This window comes from Notothenia rossii (assembly GCF_949606895.1).
Source record: "Notothenia rossii genome assembly, chromosome: 1".
In the NCBI taxonomy this organism is placed as follows: Eukaryota; Metazoa; Chordata; class Actinopteri; order Perciformes; family Nototheniidae; genus Notothenia; species Notothenia rossii.
The window spans coordinates 92,504,141-92,521,942 of record NC_136912.1 but is presented as its reverse complement, the minus strand read 5'-3'; the positions used below and the strand labels follow the sequence as shown (position 1 = coordinate 92,521,942).

General features: G+C 40.9%; 1 protein-coding gene and 1 long non-coding RNA gene across 2 annotated transcripts in view; one reads left to right on the top strand and one right to left on the bottom strand.

The window, feature by feature from the left end:
• Positions 1-17,802, top strand: part of LOC307046230 — a 49,524-nt gene that overhangs the window by 20,025 nt on the left and 11,697 nt on the right. The gene's annotated exons all lie outside the window — the stretch shown is intronic.
• tnfaip8l1 (tumor necrosis factor, alpha-induced protein 8-like 1) overlaps positions 8,903-17,802 on the bottom strand; it is a 30,181-nt gene continuing 21,281 nt past the window's right edge. The window contains exons 2-3 of the mRNA XM_079692493.1: positions 14,109-14,388; positions 8,903-12,144 (exon numbers count right to left, since the gene is read on the bottom strand). Of these exons, the coding sequence (XP_079548619.1) occupies positions 11,856-12,144; positions 14,109-14,380 (561 nt within the window). The 5' untranslated portion in view covers positions 14,381-14,388 and the 3' untranslated portion in view covers positions 8,903-11,855. The remainder of the gene's footprint in view (positions 12,145-14,108; positions 14,389-17,802) is intronic.

Sequence of the window (17,802 nt, the reverse complement as noted above, 5' to 3'; positions counted from 1 at the left end):
GTTCAGCAGTGTCTTCCCCGTCCTCTCACGAGTGTTTTTATTTGAGCTTCTCTGGATTCCCCTCCTCGGTGCTTTTCATCCTTGAAGAACTCGTCAGTCAGGTGCTCTCTGAGGACGCGGAGAGGGAGAAAATGGGAGGATGAGGAAAATAGTTTTGAAAGACTTCTTACTTCCTCCTGACTGTCATGGCGCTGCTTGCCGGAGGGGAGAGCAGCTTTCAGCATACGGGATGAGAAATGATGTGGAGGGACTACAAAAGCAGAGTCATACATAATAAGCAGCTCCGCCAACAGCTAGCCTACATGAGGTCGGTGTGGAGAGGAGATGTAAAAGTGTTAGAAAGGTCAGAAAAGGCCTGGTGTGATTTCTACTTAAAGCAGAGGGTGGAAGACGTAGTCAGAAGCTTAAGAGAAATGTACTAAAACCCCTCGTAAAGAGTCCTGCATTGGAAATGTTAAGGTAAAGTACAATAGGCGCTTTCACATTTTTACCCGTACTTTTCCCGTTTAGTTCCGTTAGTGCCTGGAATTTTGCGTTCAAACCAAAAAGAGAACTTAGTTCAGAGAACTTTTACCCCCATGTTTAGTGCCTGCTAGAGAGCAGGTACTTTTCTGTGGAGAAAAAAGTACCAATGTCTGATTGGCTGGGTGAATTGCAAACCACGCCCCGTAAAACACTGAAAAGTTTTGTGAAGCCGCCATTGTATTTGCTGGCATTAGCATTATTAGCATTAGCATTAGCCCAGCGCACCAACGGAGAGACACTAACTTATGGCAACACAAAAGAAAACATGGGAGCGGTGGAGATGAGGAGGTGTCGGCGTTTAGGTGATTTACTCGGAAGGCTTCAGTAGAAGCTGCTGGGAGTCCCAGCAGCTTCTACTGAAGCCAGTCCCTAACTCCGGGGACTTCGGCTGGAAGTATACGCCGTGAAGTTGTTTGCGGCCTGCCAGTAAACCCAAAGCAGAAGAAGAAGAAGTGACGTCAGCGGCTTCATTTGCGTAATCTTCCCTCAAGGAACTTATTCCGGTGTGAACGCGATCGGCTCTTAGTTCCATGGGGGAACTAAGTGCTGGGAACTAAGTGCTGGGAACTTAGTGCTGGGAACTAAGTACGGCAAAGTACTTGGTGTGTTGGCGGCTGTTGGTATAATCAGCCAAACCATACTTAAAGTAATCATCGTAAAAGCACCTTTATACTTTATCTTCTCTATGTTTAAGGGGCTCTACTCTGCTCATTTTCAGGTCCTTATTGTTTTAAGTGTCTCTACTGGGACATGTCTCAAAGCTTTAAGGCTCAAAAAGCTCTTTATTTCTCTCATACTGCCTGTGCTGCTGAACCTCTTTTCACCCTCTGTCTGAAACCAGAGCCCAGTCTGCTCTGATTGGTTAGCTGTTGTGATTGGTCGACCGCTTGGCGATGTCCCGCCCCTTATCACGTACAATGTGTTGGAGCGCTAGCCAATAGAAGCGCGGGTGTAAGAATACAATTAAGTATTACAGTAGGTTAGTCTAATTTAATTAATAGTAGACTTGTCTTTAAATGTAAACAGTACCAAAATCTATGTTTTGTGAAGAAATTACTTTCGTGAATCACACTATGGAACAATATGTGACAATATGTATATCTACATATTTATAGAATAAGATAACAAAATATATATGAATACACATATAAATTAAAATATATTTATACAAACCTATAGAAATAAAAGTGGTACTAAAATAAATTGCAATAATTATGTACAAGCATGTATATTAAAATATATACAGTAGTGAGTTGATAAACACGTGTAATAGAGTAAAAGTGATGTGAGTATTCCCCTCATACGCTGATGCACCTCCCTGATAGCTGAATATGAGTGTGTGTGTGTGTGTGTGTGTGTGTGTGTGTGTGTGTGTGTGTGTGTGTGAGAGAGCTCTGCCTGCTGTTTGATCGGTTTGAAAACAACGGCCTGTGGTTTGCAGCTTCGCCCTGAACTCAAACACTCTCTGTTTGCTCTCGTGTTGACAGACAGACGGTCGCTGCAGCCAAAACCAACGAGCCATCAAACACTCCCTGATAAAGGTTAACATGAGCAAAGAGAGGCAGGAGAATCACTCATTCTGTACTAGTTGGGTTTGACCTTGACTTAGATGTTGCTAAGTATTTGGGCTTAATGACTAAAGGTCCTTTTTCTGCATGTGGGTATTTCAATTGTACTGCATATCAACAAAGGGATAAAGTATACCTTCATATCTCATATCATGATTCTTATATCGTGAAAAAGTGGAATTCTTTTCAGTTGTTGCCACTAAAGGAAGTATTCAGGGCCTTAATACTACACTACACACTTAATACACTCTTATGATAATAGTGTATTTAGTCAAATTGATCCATGGTTTGGTCTTCGGGTCAAATCTGACCGATGTACTACTTTCATCAATCATAACTTTTTCTGTTTTACATTCGATTGCATTAAGGCTTTATGATATCCTTCACAGTAGACATTTGAACACATACAATTGCTGATCACCACTTTCATTGAATTTTGGATGATTTAGTCAACTTCGTAACACCCATGGTGTTCACGGTCAAAAATGACCGCCATAAAGAAAAGGAATTAGTAACCATCCGGATCAGATCACACCACCCACACCCACCCACCCACCCACCCACCCACCCACCCACACACACACACACACACACACACACACACACACACACACACACACACACACACACACACACACACACACACACACACACACACACACACACACACACACACACACACACACACACACACACACACACACACACACACACACACACACACACACACACACACGATGTGTTCCCCGCTCTTATGTGCCCCTCCCCCCACATGGATCACACCTGGCACACACAATACGTTCAGTGTCTGTTCTTTGTATATTTACTTCAGTTTTTCATGTATACCAGTAGTCTGATTCAATATGTACAGTTTGAAAGGGTGTTAAATGAAATGTGGTGATGATTAATGGTTTTTGTGTTAATGTAATAGCAGTTAAAAAAGGACCGGTCAAATTTGACCGCGAACACCAAAGTAAGGGGGGGAAAGAAGACAATAGGAGGGTTAAAAAACATAAATAATAAAATACATTTCTTAAAAAAGTGAGAAATGGGTGATTTATTATTATTTTTTAAATATAAAATGTACATGAAAATGAAGAAAAGTCAGTCAATGTTTGCATTTGAGAGGCCACAATAGCTCCTCTTTGTGTATTTCTGTGTATGAGAGTGAGAGACTTTGTAATCTGAGCTCAGTGAAGTGGAAGTCCTCCCACCCTCTCTGGGACGCGGCCGGCTCTTTGTAGTCTCTTCATTACGGAGGAAAGATAATTACGCCCCAGTGGAAGCAGCTCCTTCAGTCACTTTGCTGATAAACACGTCGTGACCGTCATTTACAAGTTTTAATTCCAGAAAGTGTTTGAGAGAGACGCCAAACAAAATATTAGGAAACAGAAATTCTCAACTTTTATAATTCGGCTTTTATCTCCCACACAGACAGCTTCTGGGAAATGATCTTCAACTGTTATCATCAACCCATACGATTATTAATGGTTTGGTCTATTATGCTTCTTGTGGTTGTCCTTTTCCTGTAGTGTCGTATATAGGCTTTAGTGCATGTAAATGGTCTACCGGTTCCCTCGTCTCAGAGACAATGGGATTTCTCCGTAGGGTTTTGGAAAATAGCTGAAATAAGGTCTGTGGTTGAGACACATTTAAGAGACGGATCACGTTTTGTTCTACGACATTAAATCCATCAGCAGTGACCCCACTGGTGATTTCTGAAGAGTTGACACAATGGTTGTTAACAAGCGGCTGAGTAGGACTAGAGAAGTTGTCGAGGACGTTGTACGTCATTACGCCGAACACTAGTGACGGGAATTATGGGAGCCGTCTCTAGGAGAGCATGAGACTCTTAATCTCAGGGTCGTGGGTTCGAGCTCCACGTTGGGCTGTAGTGTTTTAGGGTGTCTTAATCCTAGACCTAGATCATACAGACCAGTTGTTTCGAAACCTTGAACCTTTCACCTCCAGGTTTGGTTCATTGAGTAAATGTGAACACCCCAAAACTAGGGCAAAACGAGAAAGCCTAAAGAAGGGTTTTTCGGATTGCCCTTCAATCAAACTCTGTACCCCTCGTTCCTTTGCGAGAGCCGTTCAAATGAGACGTTTTTTTTAAGGGGGCGGGGTTACTAGGTTTATCTGCGAAATATACATTTTATAATTTGATCAAATTTAGCCCTGTTTTGACTAATGATTTATATGTGTACACATATATCACTTAAATGATTCAATACATCCTTTGTACTGAAGTATTCAAAAGTAAAAATTACATTTTTTATATCAATGATTTGCTGTGGCCAATTGTTTTCATTGCATTTACAGACCCTTGTAACTCTCTGATTGTAGAAACACGCTCAAAAAAAAGAAGCAGATAGCAACACCTATACAAACTGACAACAAACCTTTGCTGAGCCTAAAAATAATCATAAATAAATAACATAATGAAAATAAATGTATTGCAATTCTCAAAACAGTCTCTAATCATTGGATATTACCAGTGGCGTTTTTATATGTACAAAAGTGATGGGGCAAAAACAACTTAGATGTCTATAAGCTTCTGCAGTGACGCTCATGGCTGCTGAGGCACTGACTCTTCAGGTTTACAAATATTATATTTTGACCTAAATCAAAATATAATATTATCTTCAAAAGCTTTTCCTGATGCTTCGATTAATTTTAAACAGACAGTTCGACAAAAAGATACCCGAAAAATGTAATTTGATCATTTACATATTGAATTGTTCTCTCTTAGTAAGATCCCATTTTCAATAAAATGTTGGTCTTACCTTGACTTGAAGATGAAGTCCATTTGACTATCCTTCTGGACAAAAATCTCTATTACTTTTTTGTAAAAGTCTTGTAGTTTCAAAAGTCTATCATAAATCTAATCGATAGATTTATAATTTGAAAATGATAAAAGTAGGGTAGACATGTGGATATTATCCTGCTGAACAAAACGTGCATTTATCCAACAGCTACGTTTCCCAAAGCGAGCTATTTTCTAAAATCCTATGGAGAAATCTCATTGTTTTTTTGTCGAGGGAACCCATGCGCAGCTTACTTCCGAGTTAATACGTCATCCCTGCAACACTATTGGACTCCTTTGTTTACTTCCAGAAAATAGTGACATCACTATGTAACACTCAAGCTCATGAACATGAGAAGAATAGGGACCAATTATCCTCTCGCAAGTAGGCTGAAATTCTCACCTCTATAACCCCCTACAAGAAAAATACTTTTATACTAATTCTACTTGAACCTCTTACAAAACAACCCCATCATGATACCGAATCTTTCCCTTTCATTTTTCAAATGTTTTCGATTCTCCTTTAAGCCTTCAACCCTCCCCTTACTCAAAGACCATGAAATAATTTTAAGTCCTCTAACCTTATTTTTTTGTTAACCATTTAGATGTTTTATTTTGCTCAAACCTTACAAACCTATCCTTAATTGTCCTCTACCCCCAGCCCCCAAAATATGATCAACTTTGATTCCCTTCCAAATCTCTAAAAACGGGGCTACAACCGAGCTGATCCAGATTTGCGTCCGATGTGACGTAATATCTGAAATGTGGACCCACGGGCCTATCAGAAACGTTGCTATCAGAAACAATGCACAACTGTTTTGGACGTAATATGGTCGGTGTTTACATTAGCATGCTAACACTCAGAGCTAACCTGTACTGGAGAGCATGTGTGTGAAGAAGCAGGAAGTAAAAAGGAACTCACCTTGTGGTATAACCGGCAAGAGAGAAAGCCTTTGAGCTCCATACTGTTTCAGAGAGAATCCTTGATAATCCATGATATGGCGTTTCATCACGGCAGTTTTTAGTGTAGACAGTAGCTGCCGGGTCCCGCATGAGCTCAGACCACGCCTTTTTTATTTTTTATACATTTTTTATTTTTTAAATCTTTATACCCCAAATCAGCACTTTTGAAACAGGAAGTGAAATAGAGGGATATGAGGCATGGCTAGAATGGGTGATCTGTTTGGTATTTTGAGCAAAACACTTAATAGACATGTTTTTTTATATATTTGTATTGATCTGATATTAGGCTATTGCCTAAAAATAGCATCATAGGTGACCTTGAACACTTAAATAGCTTTCCCCCCCAACATAAAGATATCAAATGAGTCCCTCTCTAAGAATGACCCGGCAGATATCCTCAACTTTTATTAATTACAATTTATATTCTACTCTAACCTCTACTTTCACCCCCTCAATAAAAGACTTTTGATCCTGCTTTAACTAACATGAAATAGCGATTTAAGTGTAACACTTCCTAAATGAACTGCCTTGAAATTACCCTTAAAAAGATCATCTTATAATAGTATCCCCCCTCCCATTAAAGATACGTCTAACTCTGCTTCAACCCCCCTGTAGACAACGCCCCTCAACTTGTATTAATAACATTTCTTCTTCAGTTTTAACCTCCTGAACGCTGACCCTGGAAATGAGGACTTCAGCGATGAATCATTGAAGATAACGTCGTTAAATCAAGAGAAGGAACACAGGCACGGTGGGACGTGACTGGACTCACATCTCAGCAGTTCAGTCATAACATCATAAAAAAAAAAAACATTATGCATGACCATTAGATGATCATTGGGCTCTGGGTGCTGCGGCAGCCTTTCAAGTGAGCTGCAGGCCGAGTGCTGCATCACCCTGGAAACTCCACTGTGCAGTAATTATGTGAAAAAGCACAACGTCTTATAATGTCCAAACATTTGTGTAATGTCTCAACACCTTAATATGGCACCTTTAAAACATGGTTTAGTACTTCTTTGTCTTTATTCTATTAGTAAATAATCAGAGGTGGGAAGTAACAAAGCATATTTATTCAAGTACTGTACTTAAATATATATTATTCTGAAATGGACCAATCTGCACAATGACTACTTTTACTTCAGTAACATTTTTGATTGAAGGACTTTTACTGTAACAGAGTATTCCTACACTCTGGTACTTCCACTTTTACTGAAGTACAAGATCCGAGTACTTCTTCCACATCTGTGAATAATTCAGCTTACTCTTTATCCTTGCTGGCCTTTTTTACCTGCTATGCAACTTTTGCTGTAACGCTGTAAATGTCCTGGTGTAGGACTTATAAAGGAATTCTGATTTAAATTGGAAATCGAAGATGGCCGCAGGAAAGTTGGTCACCTTGTTCAGAGGTGGGAGAAGTACTCAGATATTTTACTTGAGTAAAAGTAGAAGTACTCAGATCTTGTACTTGAGTAAAAGTAGAAGTAGAAGTACTCAGATCTTGTACTTGAGTAAAAGTAGAAGTACTCAGATCTTGTACTTGAGTAAAAGTAGAAGTACTCAGATCTTGTACTTAAGTAAAAGTAGAAGTACTCAGATCTTGTACTTGAGTAAAAGTAGAAGTACTCAAATCTTGTACTTGAGTAAAAGTAGAAGTACTCAGATCTTGTACTTGAGTAAAAGTAGAAGTACTCAGATCTTGTACTTAAGTAAAAGTAGAAGTACTCAGATCTTGTACTTGAGTAAAAGTAGAAGTACTCAGATCTTGTCCTTGAATAAAAGTAGAAGTACTCAGATCTTGTACTTAAGTAAAAGTAGAAGTACTCATATCTTGTCCTTGGGTAAAAGTAGAAGTACTCAGACCTTGTACTTGAGTAAAAGTAGAAGTACTCAGATCTTGTACTTAAGTAAAATTACTCATATCTTGTACTTCTGTAAAAGTAAAAGTACTCAAATCTTGTACTTGAGTAAAAGTAGAAGTACTCAGATCTTGTCCTTGGGTAAAAGTAGAAGTACTCAGATCTTGTACTTGAGTACAAGTAAAAGTACTCAGATCTTGTACTTGAGTAAAAGTAGAAGTACTCAAATCTTGTACTTGAGTAGAAGTAGAAGTAGCAGAGTGTAGGAATACTCTGTTACAGTAAAAGTCCTGCATTCAAAAATGTTACTCAAGTAAAAGTACATGTTAGTATTATCATCAAAATATAGTGAAAGTAGCGACAGTAAAAGTAGTCATTGTGCAGATTGTAAAGTAAAACTATATCAAAATTGTACTTCAGTACAGTACTTGGTTACTTCCCACCTCTGGCCTTGTTTACAGCTTTACCAGTGACCTCGGGTTAGCCATTGTAGCAATACCGGTTTGATAACAACGCTTTAGTTTCTATTTTGTGATTAACAACATCGTAGCAACACATCCACATTTGAAGCTGCAATTGTGTTCTCCTGATTTAAGTGTTTTGAGCCTACAACGTGTGTTTGCGTGGGTCAGCCACCATAGAAATTGAATAGGAAAATAAACATCCAAAAGAAAACTACAAATGGTATATCATCAAGTTGTTCTCTTCATGTTTATATGTGGAGATGATCTTGGGCGAAGTATCTCCAAGTTTCCCAGTAAGAAGTCAGACCTCAGGGGGCGAACTCAGATATTCCCACTAACCAGTACAACTGGAACGCACCAAAATAACCAGTCTGCACAGTCAATGACAGATTAAACCCCCCCCCCCGCTTCTGAGTGGATCTCTTCTAACGAAACGGCTGCTTTCCAAAAACAGAAGTCTTTCCATCTGACTAATTTCCTGTTCTACCTTTGACCGTAGGAAGTCCCCGCAGGAAGTGGAAACAAACTAAGCCAAAGTTGGATTGTTTGTCAGATTGTTTGCTTTTAGTGGTTTTCGTCCGATGGAAAAAAAAAAGGGATTTAGAGCGACTGAATCCAGGTCACACAGTCAGATTACTCCCCCCCCCCGCCCGCCCGCCCCTTCGATCGGGCCCGGAAAATCCCACCCTGCCACAGAAAATATTCAAAAGACACAAAATGTATTGTTTTAAAAAAGTATTATATTTGGATACAATATAGAGACACAATCATATGTACATGAGTCAAAAATACAAATTCACATAATAGAAAAAAACAAAATAAGTATGCTTAGTTTGAGGGCTTAAGTGGGGCCTAAGTTATTTCTACTTAGTGTGTCATGGGTTTTATACCGAGGGAGATTTAACCCTGAGATGTGGAGGGATTGGAGAAAATGGCATTTAAAGACAATTCAATCGAACCAGAGGGATTTACTTTTTGATGCAGTGAAAGTTTAATCCAACAAATGACAATATGCTCATGTTACATAAAAGGACCAATACGGTACATTTGAAGTAAAATCCCACAACAGCCACCATCTTCATGATCACCGTGACTATAAATTATCAAGTGCATACCGTTTTTCTTTTTCGTAATGTTTCTCGCATTAATATTCGTTTCTTTGGCAGGGAGAAGCTGTGGATGAAGTGAGGAAGTTTAAGAAGCACAGCGCTTATTACACGGCTCCATTTCCAATTCTCTCACAGGTACGCGCACAAACACACAAACACAGACAGAATACAAAATGAGGCCGCAGAACAAAACAATCTCCCAGACAGGCTCAGTGATACAGAAAAAAAAAGCTATTATGTTAGGTTTCAGGAGTATTCATATAACCACACTCTTTCTGTCTGTTATAAAGGGGATTTGCAGTGCGCAAACAGACACAGATCTACGTCACATTATATTGCGAGGCGAGGTGGAGAGCGGCTATTATCCCGCCGCCGAGTGGGGAGTGTAATTGCAGCGTTAGAGGACAATCAGGTACTGTTTGTGTGAGCTCTAATCTCTAAACTAAAACCCCGCCTGACCTTTTGCACGGACGCCGAGCTGCAGGCTGCGGTCCGTCCTTTCATCCCAACGCTCCTGGGAAGCCTTTTGAGTTCAAATCTGTCAGAATTCAAACCATGGTTTCCTGGATGAACCTGAGGCAGCGACGATTCATCTATTAAACCGACACTGGGCTTCAAATCAATAGTGAGGTGCAGGAATGAGTCACAGAACAGAATTTTAGCGCTTCTGGTTCCCACGTCTGGAAGTCAATGGTTTTGCGAATGAGTTTTTAGTTAGAATCTTGAAATGAAGAGAATTCTGTTCCATGACTTAAAATACTTCAGTAAATACCCCCAATAGATAATCCGGAAACAGCGGTCGCTAACGAGTGTCTAAATGAGACGACTAAACGCCATCACGCGCAACATTAGCGTAGCAGTGGTTACGTGAAGTCATGTGATCTTGCTTTGGTTCCTTCACAGTCTAACGTTAACTTCTTAATTCAGAAATCATTCACGTGCGGAGATTTTTCTGCTGATCAACGCCTGTAAGTATCGTAAACGTTTGTTTGAGAGATTATTTGCTGCAATAATCCAAAATCACATGGAGAATGCTTTTGTCGAGGGAACCAGGGAGATGCTACCTTCCTAGGTCGGCCTACAATAAATACCCCCGCACCTCTCTCACGATGAGTAGTTTGACTGTGATCTGTGATGAGAACGCTAGGGAAACGTTAGCGGTGGTGACACATTGTGCCGCTCCCCTTAATGAGATTCTGACGTTTATAAACACAGTTGGGAGGTTTTTTCACTGAGCATGATGTTAACCAAGCGGCACATTAAAAAAAACACACACACGGCGTAATCAAATTCCACCAGTTCCTCTTCGACCTGAATACTTCATCTTTGTTGTGGCTATAAAGCACGCTATTAAAGGGGAGACGCTGGGTTTTATCCGACACAAAAGGGCTCTGCAGAGTTCAGTGCATGTTGCTGGAAAACGCACGATTACTAAAACGGTTTCACATGGTTTCATTTTTGCGGGAAAGTACAGTGCAGCGCTTATTGGGGATCGAGTGTAACACAACAAATCTTTATATCCTCCGGTATTCAGAAAAAAGATGGGAATTCACTTGCTTTCTTCTCCTGGTGCCCCCAAAACCATTTTGGTCCATTTAAAAAGCTCCTCCAGACTGAAAGCCTGTGCCTGGATTGTGTTCCTTTAAGTAAGAGATCAAGCCCTTAAAATGTGTGTTTATAAAAAGTCACAGCTGTCAAGGCTCCTATCCCTGAATATACCGATAAGAGCACGAAGTTTTACATTCATAAAAAAGAAAAAACAGTGAGGAAAAGTCCGTCTGGAGAGGAAGACACTTTGGAATAACTAGCAGAGATATTTTCAGTGTTACGGATGAAAGGCACACGCATGCAAAACGATTGTCACCTTGAAAAAAAACGAAATATATCTTGCATATTGGACGTAAAAGGTGCCCGTTGAGGAGCAACACTACTTTAGACATTTAGAAAAGATGGGAATTCACTTGCTTTCTTCTCCTGGTGCCTTCAAAAAACATTGCGGTCCATTAAAAGCTGATGGCGACTGAAGGCCTGTGCCTGGATTCTGTGAAAAAACATCTGTTAACAGTGTCCGTCTGAAGAGGGAGGAACTTTGGAATAACTAGCAGACATACTTTCAGTGTTACGGAGGGAAGGCACACACATGCAAAACGATTGTCAACTTTAAAAAACTAAAGGAAATCCTGCATATTGGATAAAGGTGTCCCGTGAGGCGCCTGTTGAAGGTCAGCATTCAGATGGAAAGAACCAAAAAACATCACCCTCTCCTGTTGCTCGCAAAATACATCTTGGTCCATTAAAAGCTCCTCGTGACTGAAGGCCTGTGCCTCGATTCTGTAACGGATCAAACCCTCAAATCTATTTTCAGAAAAGGCACAGTTGTCATGGCTCTTATCTCTGAATATACTGATAAGAGCAACTTCTTCTTGGAATAACTAGCTGAGATATTGTCAGTGTTATGGATGAAAGGCACACGCATGCAAAACGATTGTCACCTTTAAAAATAACAAAAAAGAAATCTTGCACATTGGGAGGTAAAAGATGCCCGTTGAGGAGCCAAGCGGAGGTCAAAGGTTCCCCTCGTCCAGCATCTTGTTGACCCCGTTGCAGATCCTCTGCAGGTGTCCACGGTAAACCTCCGACGGGCCGTACAGATTGGCCAGGAAGTCGCAGTCGGCGAAGTGATTGAAGACGTGGTTGACCCGCGAGTGGCTCTTGGCCGTCAGGTGGCGTTTGATGGCCTGGTGCAGCAGCTCGCGGCAATCATTCAGAATGGCGCTCATTACGCGGCGGTCAAAGGTGAACTCGATCTGGTGGAAACTGACCGCCGTCATGGCCAGAGTGTGGACCTTCTTCCTGAGAGACGAGAGGAGAGAGAGAGAGAGGCTGTCAGGGCAGCAGAGGGAGGTAAAAATAGAAACTGCTGCCGAGTGACTTCTCGTCTAAAAAGTTTCACAACTCCCCTCTCTGTCGGCTGTAGTGTTGTCCCCCCCCCCCCCCCCATGCTAATATAATCTCCGTACTGTGCACTTCAGCCTCGCATGCCTCCGAGCTGAGTAAGACTATTTTAGTGGGACAAATATAAAATGATGTAAAAAGTCAATTTCCTTAATTTGCTTCCATCAGCAGGACACAGAAGTTGAACCTCAGGTCTTCTGAAGGCTCTCAACCAGGGACACTTTATTGTTGTTTAATACTGTTTTTAATATATACAGTGTTTCCCACAGAATTTGATTCTATTTGTGCTAACCTATTCGGGTGGCCCACGCATCCCCCTCAAATAAGAAAATACATGCGAGTTCATGGCTACTGTAGACAACGTTCGTGTTGCGTTGTTAATGAGTGAGACACACCGGAGTTGAGGATCTGTGGGGTCTATTCTCCCAAAAATATAATTTACAATTCAGGCATTTAGCAGTCGCCTTATTCCAAAGCGACTTACAATGACCAATTACAGGGACATTCTCCCTGGAGCAACTGAGGGCTAAGTGCCTTGCTCAAGGGCACACTAGTAGTGGTGTTCCAGGCAGGATTTGAACTCGCAACCTTCCGATCATTAGCCCACCTCACTATCCATTAGACTTAAAAAAATAAAAAATAATCAATGTATGGGAAACACTGGTATATATATACACCGCCAACTTAGCAACCTTTCACTGCCAGGACTTGCCTTCCAACATACAAATCAGGCTTGCTGCTATAGTCAGCGATACGGCTGTTACACGATCTTCGGCATACACAGATAACACTAATTGCTTATTCTATTCGAATGCTAATAAAGCTTGTTTGGTTAAATTCTGTGTATTAGCAGCAGTGCCCACGCCTCTTCATTTGTCAAATACGAAAGGGGATTTAAAGTTTTTCCTTTACAAGGGCATTGATTCTGCATCCTAGGCCTAGTGTACCCTGAGATGCTAGTAATTGATTTAAAGAAATAAAAACAACCCCCGATCTACTTTTGTTTTCCCTTGGTGTGAAGAATTATGCTTTGTTCGGGCAGCACTTTCTCCTAAAATAAAGTGTGGAGACGTGCGAGACTACTCTCAAGGTTTAGCATCTTCTGAAACACATTATATTTGTGTAATTTAAATATATTAGGATGTGATAAAAGCTCTTGATTCTAACATTTGGGGAAATACAAGTTGATTAATACTTCCTCATGTCTGGAGATTAATAACAGGCTATCTAGAGAATTGTTCAGGCCTGTAACCTCTAACCTTAACATGTTATTTGATGTATTGTGTACAGATGAAACAAAGCAGATAAGCATCAGTGATGGTAGGAGTATTTCTTAACTTTGTCAGGGCAATGCCAGCTGTTGCTTTCGATGTTATGTTAAGCTAAAGTATGCTAATCGCTTCCTGTCTCTTACGGTACGTCCACACAGCGGCTTTGGAAAAAGCTTGCCGGCGGGCGTGTCTGAAGCTCGACCAACAACCAATCACATGAATCTCCCGCCCCTGACACACAAGCAGCGGTTTGATTGGCTATGCTTGTACTGGCATATGATTTGATTGGCTGACACTTCCACCGAAAGCTTGAGAAGATTCAAAAGTTGAACATTGCTCAACTTTTGAATCCTGAGATGCCTGGAAATCTCAGCTTTGCTTCCCACAATGCAGTTCGGTGCAAAGTGACGTCACCCCATTCAAAGTGAATGGGCAGAAGCGTTGGAAGATTTTTTTAACGCTGCTGTGTGGACGGGCCGTTACTCTGCACTCAACGCACTGACATGAAAGTCTCATCTATGGTAATTCTCCCAAAAAAAACTTAATTTCCCAAAACATCAAACTACTCCTTTCCTTCATCTTGCTTCCTACCTGAAGTTCTCCACCAGGATGAGCTCCTCTCCGTTGAACTGGTTGTTCCTGTAGAGAACTCCCAGCTTCACCACCATCTTGATCAGGTTCTTGATGATCTTCTGGGACTCTTTGCGGTTGCGCGTGAACTCCTTGGTGACGCGGTACAGCTCGTCCAGCACCTCGCTGCTGGTGTCGTCGATGAACAGGTTGGCCATGCTCTTGGTGGACATCTTGCTCATCAGCTTCTTCTGCGCCTGCAGCGCTAAGCTCTTGGTGCTGAAGGAGTCCATGGTGAAGACTGGGGGAGGAGAGAGAGAGGATGGTAAACTCATTGGTTATGCATGTAATGAGGAGACACGTTTCCTTTCTTTAAGAATGCCATTTTTACTTGTCTGTTTATTCGTCTTTAAAAGGTCCCCTATTATACTGTTTTTCATCAATATATCACAGGTCTCAGATATATACAAACATGTCTCTGAAGTGTTTGGCTCCAAACACCAAACAGATCATTGCAGCATTACCCATAATCCCCTCTGTTTCAGCCCTGTTTCCAAAGTGCTGATTCTCTGTCTGTTACTTTAGATGAAAATAAGGAACCCCTCCCCACGCCCCTCTTAGAGAGATTTGGTTACAAAGAACACAATGGTGCTCTAGGAGGAGATTCAGGTGATAAGGTGGGGGGGTACCTTGGTTGCTGATTGGCTAATGGTTACACAAGACAAAACATCGTTATGACATCATAAAGTGGCCAAAATCTGATCAGACAGGTTTTTATATAAATGGATCAGGACAAAAAGAGAGAGAATCTTTTTTCCTGAAACTTTCAGAATCTCTTTAGCGGACACATGTTTATGTAGAAAAGACGGGAACATTTTTGATTTAGCATAATACACAGCAACCCAAAACTATCAGTACATGAACCGGACGCCTGCATGTTGTGTGACTAAAGCATGTTCGTCCATTTCCAGAACTATAGCAAGTTAAATAAAAAATAAAGTTAGCTTTAAGCTTTAAATGTAATTTCCTATGATTATTAACATATACTATAGGTTCTCATAGTTGTACCTTTTATGGGTCTCTATTCTGCTTTTGGGGTTTTCCCTTTCCTGTCGTGTGTTAAACAGGTTTTAGTGCAAAGGCAAAAAAATCCCTGTGTTCCCTCAAGAGGGAGCTTCTCCAGATATTGCCCTGAGTTCCAATAAAATAACAGCTCATCAGGAAAGAAAAAGGGCCAAACATAACACGCTGACAGCCAGCGATGTGTGAGGTTATTACAAATAACATCTGCACTAACACGGCTTAAACTGCAGGGCCAAGAGCTGTCCCCTTTATTAGATAATGAGCCGTGGCAGCTGTCAAATTAGTCCCAGAAACCCCTCTGGCTGGCGGCGAGGTGGTTAGAGAAGAAAGAGTCATTACAGGAGGGAAGGTAGGTAGCAGTGTGATCTGAATGCACCCGGAGAACAAAGTGTGAAGGTGAAGCAAACTTATTCCCAGCACGCGTGTTGCTTGATTTATGTATGATGTTATTTCCTAGAGTGTGTGAGAGTGACTCAGTGAAAGTCTTCCCCCATGTTGGAGGCTCATGAATAGCGGAGGTCATACTCCACCCCCAGCCTTCAATCTCTCCTCCTCAAATGAGGCAGCATCATTTCAGCCGGTGCGACTCAAAGCCTTCTGCAGGTCGCTTCTTAAGGTGTGTACACTCGGTTTTTGAAAAATAACATTAATCTATTTCCCCATACACTCCCTCGCTAACCTTCACCACTCTCAAAGGAAACCAACCTGTGAGTACACGGGAGTAAGCCGACAAAAATAACATGTTTTTTCAAAACAGCAAGCATGAATGATGGCTGCATTTTGACATGGCCACAGTTTTCTAAAATATATTCCGATGCAATTATACAGATAATGAAAGCATATTAGTTTCATCAATAGCAAATCCATAGAATTCATTTTAATGATGTTACAAGAGGTCTGCGTCTACCAATTATTGTCATTAACATTGCTAATAAAAAACCTCATACAGTACATAACCAAAAGCCAAGGCTATCCTTTTTCTTTTTGAAATAAACATTGTCAAACTTAGATTTTCAAAAAGTTTATCAAAAATTTTACTTCAAAATATAAGAAAATCTGCAAATTCTCACATGCAAAAAGATGACAACAGATTGAATGTCATTTTTGCTTTTGAACTTATTTGGAAAAGTAACTTAATGACAATCTAAATCAAAACCCGTTCAGATTTTCTGTCACTCATCTTATCAAACAAAGTGTTTCGGCTTTTGTCTGCAGAGTTTTGTAGGTGAAAACTAAACATTTAGATGCAATTGTTTCCTCATGATGATGATCAGCGTTTCCGCCAGGGGGGCGTCTTGCCGTCATTTGACCTGTTCAGCTCGGGACGCCCTGAACTCGAGCAGAGGGCGTCCCAAAAAAACTGAGGCTCCATGGTAAACTGTGGTAACATGAAGAGCCGTTTGGGAGCCGAAACAGCCAAATGATCCGGCTCACTAACGTAAAGAGATAGTATCTATAAGGCACGGCTCAATTCTAAATTCAAACCACGAACCCCCCTGTATTGCATGTATGAAAACGGTCGAGAACCAACAGCTGGTATTGAATGCTCCACCTTTTTGTGCTCATTTTTAAAATATGAATTCAATGTATTTGCCACTATAAGAGCAAACATTTTAATTGAGGCAAGTTAACAATTTGAGAAGATTTCACTCGTTCATTCATGGGCTGCAACTAGATATTACTGTCATTATCGATTAACCTGCCAATTGCTTCCTCTATCAGTCCATTGTTTGGCGCCTTAAATGTCAGAAACCGGTGTAAATGTCAGCGTTAGTTTCCTGGAGGTCAGGGTGACATTTAGAAAATGTCTCGCATCCGTCCAAAACACTAACACATAAAGTTTACTCTGATATAAAACTGAGAAAAGCAACAAATCATCAAAACCGGGGAAAGGTTGGAGCTGTTGCACGCTAAACGGTTAACAAAGTATTTGCAGATTAATTTGCTGCTGACAGACTAATCACTTAATGAACTAATCTCTTCTTCTCTCGAGGCAAAACACGTTTATAAGCACAGTATTTGTATGGGATCAGCACCGGTATTGGGACATTTTTAAACAATACCCAGCCTTATTGTGCTGCAACCACAGGAAAATAATAAAGCACTTCTTGTACCTCGGGGGGATAAAATAAAAAAACAGTCAGATCTTATTTCCTTAATACCTCTCTCTGTCAGCAGCATGCTCAATTCAGCCTAATAGGCGACTGTCACAGAGAGAATACAATAAACACGTTTAGGCAAAGTGTCCCATTCACATCACAATAGGGGCTTAATCTCCTCCACATGAAAGCTACCCGAAAGCTTAACTGAAAATCTGCATGATTGGCAAATTGCCTTTCCATGCGCTTTGGAATAATAATAAGAAAAATCCAGTGTGAGTGCAGCAGACAGAATGAATAGTGACACATCCTGCTGGGTGACTTGTGATTCTTACTGTTGGTACTAGAAGGCAGAGTGTCTGCAGCTACAATGACTTTCACCCCCCAACTCCTCTCTTTCGCTCCGCAATGCCTCTCTAAGAATATCAATACGACTCCTTGGAGAGAGCGTCAGCAGGAAGCTTCCCCGCGAGGAGACACAAGACGAGAGAGAGGGGGGGGGGGTTGTGTTATATATCAATCCTGAGACATGG